The sequence below is a fragment of the Suillus discolor genome (genome assembly GCF_016758755.1).
Source record: "Suillus discolor strain FC423 chromosome Unknown F5147scaffold_653, whole genome shotgun sequence".
Lineage (NCBI taxonomy): Eukaryota > Fungi > Basidiomycota > Agaricomycetes > Boletales > Suillaceae > Suillus > Suillus discolor.
The window spans coordinates 3979-10545 of record NW_024541900.1 but is presented as its reverse complement, the minus strand read 5'-3'; the positions used below and the strand labels follow the sequence as shown (position 1 = coordinate 10545).

The window sequence follows — 6567 nt, the reverse complement described above, 5'->3', positions numbered from 1 at the left end:
CTCTACTAACTATGACTCGTAGCAGAAAGTGAAGTGAAGTGCGAGTAGTTAGCGAGGCAGATTATATCCTACAGCTGAAAGTCTGGAAACTGCGTAGGTGAAACCAGTAGCAAGATAAGACATCCAAAATGTAATAAGACTCAAGGCGAGCCGCTACAGAGATATGCATGTATAAGGCGCAAGGCGTGTTTGTTATGCGTATAACCGACGGGCCGACAACATATGTGCCCCTAAACATAATCAATAACAGATAACCAAGTGGAAAACGCACCAGCGAAGTCAAACGGACACAGACGGGACATGGTACGGAGGATCAGAACTGTATACAGGCCTCGGAAATGGACGGACGACCTTCGGACGACTCAGACAAATGCGCGGAACTCTCGGAAGGTAAAATGGAGTGTCGAGGAATATGTGTGTGGGATACCCTTAGAATTGGCAGGATACGAGCCCAACACCGATCCGAGTGCTACACCAGCGAGTTTTTATTCATTCAATTGACGTGTCATAATTTCTGATTCACACACTTACTATCAGTCTAATCCGCATTCTACATAGTACTCCATTTTCTGGTATCCATTGCTGCAACTGCTCACCGCTCACCGCTCAACATGGCCCCAGCTGTCACCAGGCTCGTCTGTCGGTTTCCGAACTGCAACAAGGTCTTCAAAAACAAGTCTGGCCTCACTCAACACACAAATGCGAAGCACGGCACCTGACAAACACAGTGAGACTTCAATCGCACAGCTCCACCCGCAGGTCCCGGATTTATACTCCCAAGAAGTTGTTCTCCCACTCCAGCAGGTAAAAACCAGGTTATCGATGAGAATTTCCATCAAGACGCAGCGGGTGAGCAGGAGGATGGAGGCTTTGTACCTGAGGAAGGTACTTGGGCGGACATGGGGTGTTTATTCCACACATTCCATCCACACCTCACAGGTGAGTGTTTTTTTAGGAGTCTGTCATACTATGGCACTCATTTCTTTTGACTTAGGACTCAAATGTGATGCTAACAGGTCATTTATCGACCAGGATGCACCCCCACTGCCTCATACGGATGCCCCCCCGACTGACTGGACACCTTATAATGATCGAGCTGCATTTGAGACAGTGGAGTTTGTATTCACGCGCAATCAAATGTCTGCAAAGCAGATTGATACACTTCTCGACTTGTGGGTCACAACTCTCATTAAGCACAATGATGCTCCCCCTTTTGCGAACCATAAGGACATGTATGCTACCATCGATGCAACACCACTTGGTGATACCCCTTGGAAGAGCTTTACGATGTGCTACAATGGAGTCAGACCTGAACAAGACATACCGCCATGGATGGATGGAAAATATGATGTATGGTATAGAGATCCATTGCAAATGGTGCGCAGCATGCTGGCAAACTCTGAACTTGATGGAGGAATCGAGTTTTCACCATATCGTGATTATACCACTGAGAACAAACGATACTGGAAGAACTTCATGTCGGCTGACTGGGCGTGGAACCAGGTGGTGCACTTTTTAATATTCACATTTTTAGCATACTAACAATCATCTCAAGGATGTTATCGCTCAAAATGAGGAGAATCATGGTTCGACATTCGTGCCATTGATTATCGGCAGCGACAAGACAGTCGTTTCTGTCGCTACTGGCCAAACTGAATATCACCCACTTTATCTCTCAATTGGGAACATTCACAATAGCATACGACGGTGTAGCACTCGAGCTCGCGCTAGGCTCATATTCACTGAATTCCCTATCCATATTCAATGCCCGTCACTTTCCGATGTAACCCGCACAACCCGACACAAACCCGACGCTTTGACTAGCGGACCTGATGTTTCGGCCGCATCGGACCCGATATTTTCCCGCACACTTGTCCTATCTGTGTCCTGTCCCGTCTTGCTAGCCCCACTAGGTGAGTAGTTGATTATTTCACACATTACTCACGTCGTAGCAAGCGCTATTACATGTTTTCCCATCATCCGCAGCGCCTCATGTTAGTTTACATGTACTTCGGACCTGAAATCGTCGGCCGCTACTTTCGCCTATGGCCTTCCGGATTTCTACATACTTATATATATATTGGACTGACTATGAGTATTTTCATTATCCAAGTAGTAGGGAGCCGTTCCCCAATACTTAGTGGTCAAACCCGATATTTTGTAGTTCTTAGTTGACATTGCGAATATTACCGCTCTTTCTATCCGAAATACCCGTCGTTATCATATATCCGCATACCACTCGCTTTCCCAACGTTCACTATCGCCATTCCCGCTAACCCGCTAAACCCGCACCCAAAACCTGCTAACCCAAAACCCGAAAACATCGGACCCGATGCTTTGGCATCAGACATCGTAGTTATACCTTCGGACTTTGTTTCCCGCGCTCGGACTTTTGACCGTTTTATCATTTCACTAACTACAGACCATTCCAAATAGCTAACCCCTTGGGTCGAACGCACTTGTCTTGCAAGTATAGCAGACTAGGCTGTGCACGACCACAACATTTTTATATTGCTGGCTACTTACTTTGTGTAGTGCCCAGCAATTGTTGTATCTCTACAACGGGCACATCACAATGGCATTGTGCTCATTGGATTTCTTTCGATACTGAAATGTAGGTGCTTGTTATTCTCATTGCATCATTTCATCATAACCTTTGTTTGTTTAGCCACGAAGGAACATAATGACGATATCAAGTACAGAAATTTTCGACGGCAACTATTCCAGCATTCCCTTGCCAAGATTTTCGAGTCTGTGAAACCCTTTATGGAAACTTTTGACGTTACACACTTTCCGGACGGCCATTTTCAACAAACCGTGTATGGCTTGGGCCCATACATTGCTGACTATCCAGAACAGTTAATTCTCTCTGGCGTCGTGCAGAATTGGTGTCCACGGTATGTCACAATTTTATTTCACTTTTTAATGACTCATCTTATCATAATAGGTGTCTGGCGAATAGGAAGGACCTTGACAGCGATCAACCATGTCTGCATCGACACGAAGCACACACCGAGTTGCTCATCGAACAACTCACACACAAACAGGCTTGGGATGAGTATGGCATCATTGCCAATGTTGTCGTAAGTTGCTTGCTGAAACTCGCCAAGTCCAATCTCACCTGTCCGCTTTGCTAGCCATTTACAAATGACTTTCCTCGAGCGGACATCCATGAGCTCCTATCGCCGGATATTTTACACCAAATAATCAAGGGAACTTTCAAGGATCATTTGGTTGATTGGGTGGGTGATTATTTGCAGGTCACACATGGTGCTCGTCATGCGGCCGAGATCATGGATGACATTGACCACAGGTATGCAAACCGTTGATGTTTTTTTAATAACTACTAATGTCATACAGGATAGCAGCAGTCGCCCCATTCGCTGGGTTGCGACGCTTTCCTGACAGGCATGGTTTCCGGCAATGGACGGGTGATGACTCAAAGGCATTGATGAAGGTATGCTGGAGTATTCCCTTCTGAATGACAAGCCAGCTAACTCATATTTAGATCTATCTAGCTGCAATCGAAGGCCATGTTCCTCAAGATGTGGTGTGCACATTCAGTGCATTTCTAGAATTTTGCTACATTGTAAGGTGTGAGGCTCTCACTGAAGATGACCTCGTACAACTCCAAGATGCCCTCAACCGCTTTCACAAATACTGGGAGGTTTTCAAGGCAACTGGTGTGGTCTCGACATTCTCCCTTCCGCGTCAACACTCCCTGTGCCACTACATATTGCTGATTCGACTTTTTGGCGCACCCAATGGCCTTTGCTCTTTGATTACTGAGTCCAAACACATCAAAGTGGTTAAAGAACCTTGGCGCTGATCTAGCAGGTTTAATGCACTCGGACAAATGCTACTAACAAATCAATGCCTTGACAAACTTGCAGCTGCTTGTGCAGATTTTGAGGCACGTGGTATGCTTCATGGCTCTTGTCTATCCAACACTTTGGGAGAACTCCGGAGACGTGCGTGATCATTTGATCTGACGATTTAGCCCTTCTCATGTCCCCAAACAGGTCAGAATGTTCATGAAGACAACGACTCAGAATTGGATGATGATGCGATGGCTGATATGGTGCAAGAAGGTCATTCTAGGCGCCTGCATGTCTACAAACCTCAAAACCAATCCGTTGAGGTGGATGCTGGTGAAATTGTTGATGGACTGATCGAGGAGTCCCACGACGGGCTTGCAGCGACTCCCCGTATGTTAATCTATTTACTCCTTGACCCTTTCTGACAATACATAGGTTGCGTACGAAATGTTCATACACTCAGCCTTGAACTCGACCTTCCACGCCTCCCTCTTTTGATGCAAGAATTCATCCACGATCAGCACTATTTAGAAGACACCAACCCTCCTGAGTTTGATCTGGAAACAGCACAAGTATTCCTGGGGAAAGTAGCTGTCTTTAATTCTGCTGCAGCGTCATTCCATGCACCCAGTGATCTGAGTGGTACTGGAGGTATGCGTCGCAAGCACATCCAGGCAACACCATCGTGGTGCGGTGGCGAACCTAGGCGTGATTGTATCTTCGTCAATATGGGTGCCGACTTTGACTCTCCCATGGGTGGACTTGCAGTTGCGTGGGTCCTGTGCTTTTTCTCTTTTAACTATCAGACATTGTACTATCCTTGTGCCATAGTTCATTGGTATGCTTATGTGCTTGAAGGACGTGATCCCGACACAGGCATGTATGTCGTCACACCGACGACAACTGGTGATGGTGTTCCAGACATCTCAATTATTCACATTGATTGCATCTTTCGTGCTGCCCATCTCATTCCAGTCTATGGCCCAGACTTTATCCCCAAAATCAGTCCACACGACTCGTATGACATGTTCAACTTGTATTATATCAACAAATATGCAGATCACCACGCTTTTGAAATAGTGTAATTTGCAGTATGTCCTTCCCTCTGCTGAACACCTTCCATCTTCCTTTCCCTAACCAAATACCCTGCAGATCTGTGTCAACGATGGCCCCCTAGAGCTGCAGATGAAGCCAGATGAATAATACAACGAACTTTTGAACAACTGCCGTCTTCTACGAGAATTCATATCTCCCGGGGTTTGTTAGACATGTTGACTTCGAACTTGACCAAAAAGCAGATATTGATAAGTAGCTCCGACTTCCAACACCCTGACTCTTATGGTTTTAGAGTCCCCACCAGACATTGGAAACCTCGCGGGGACAGTACATAATAACAGCGCCGTCGAAAATACAGCGCCAGACAGATGGCCCTAATCCTCATTATCTACCTGTCAAGCTTCATTGTCACTAGTGAACCCAGGTCAGTCCATTGGTGAACCAGCTACGCAGATGATGCTCAATACATTCCATTAGGCTGGTGTCTCCAGTAAGAATGTGACACTTGGTGACCCACGTCTGAAGGAGATTATCAATGTTGCCACCAAAATCAAAACTCCCTCCCTCACTGTCTACCTCGAGCCTGACATTGCTGAAGAGAGTCTGCTTGCCAAGAACATCGAGCAAGAGCTCACCTATACCTCATTTTGTACTGTGACCGCAGCCATGGAGATCTGGTATGACCCAGACCTAAGCTCCACCATCATCGAGGAGGACTCTGTCTTTGTAGAGTCATTCTTTGCCATTCCCGACGAGATTGAGTCCAAGCTGCATCTCCAGTCGCCATGGCTCCTTCGTCTCGAGCTTGATCGTGCTAAAATGATTGATTGCAAGCTCACCATGGCTTTGTCGCCAGTTGCAGAGAGTTTTAAGACTGATATCTTCATCATCTGGAGCAGACATGGAATCTCAAGGTTTGCATTTCTACATGTTATACACTAGTACAAGATTGACAGCACAAATTTAGAGTCACCGAGATGACACTATTCCTCTGTCCCTTCTGCTCTCGAGCGTCTCAATTCATGGGCCAGAAACAGCTCTTCCCCCTCTTCCAGAAGCCCAGCGAGGCCTCCGCCCTTCTGCTCTCGAGCGACATGTTCCGTCTCCATTCTCCATTCTCCGGAAGCAGCCCTTCCCCCTCTTCCAGAAGCCCAGTGAGGCCTCTGTTCCTTCTGTTCTCGCCTCCACTTCCTCTGCAATCACCTCAGCCATGATCACTGCCTCTGCCCGAACTATCATATCTCCCCATTGGTGTTACGCTGACCGTCGGTCGGCGTGTGCGAACTAGGATAGGTCTTCTCAGCGACGACTCGAGTGAGTCTACTGAAGCTGAGGGTGGTTCTCGGCTTGATGGAACGTCAAGGGTTCCTCCGGCGATCTCGGTAAGACGGCGCTCGTCGAGATGCAGGGCTAGCGGATACGTGCTAAGTCGTAAGGGGGTGACTTAGAAGTGCGGTCTCACACAAGGAAGCTGGTAAGGCTTAGATGAGCAAGTTCTGGGGATGAACCTAGTAGATTAAAGTAAAGTCTAAGTACAATAATCTGTGTCTACTTATAGAGAAGTACTACAAGTATTCTAGCTCAGTCTGTAATCAATAGTATATCTAGGATCTATGATAACAAGACATGAGGTTCAGATAAGATACATGAGGCTTAACCTCTGATCAAGCATGCAGCGCCAAGTGCGACTGCG

At 46.8% G+C, this 6567-nt stretch overlaps 2 protein-coding genes across 2 annotated transcripts; both read left to right on the top strand.

The window, feature by feature from the left end:
• Window positions 1–969: 969 nt before the first annotated feature.
• On the top strand, window positions 970–4903 carry F5147DRAFT_749460 (uncharacterized protein; the record flags this gene model as incomplete). Its single annotated transcript, XM_041440132.1, has 11 exons — window positions 970–1506; window positions 1556–1770; window positions 2703–2897; window positions 2948–3083; window positions 3138–3313; window positions 3361–3457; window positions 3509–3789; window positions 3835–3971; window positions 4023–4141; window positions 4200–4212; window positions 4386–4903. 11 exons carry the CDS (start codon window positions 970–972, stop codon window positions 4901–4903), a joined length of 2424 nt encoding a protein of 807 aa, XP_041284064.1.
• Window positions 4904–5351: 448 nt separating this feature from the next.
• Window positions 5352–5816, top strand: F5147DRAFT_592016 (RNA polymerase II largest subunit; the record flags this gene model as incomplete). Its single annotated transcript, XM_041432203.1, has 1 exon — window positions 5352–5816. A coding segment is annotated over one exon (465 nt), but the record flags the coding sequence as incomplete, so codon positions are not given.
• Between the last annotated feature and the right edge of the window lie 751 nt (window positions 5817–6567).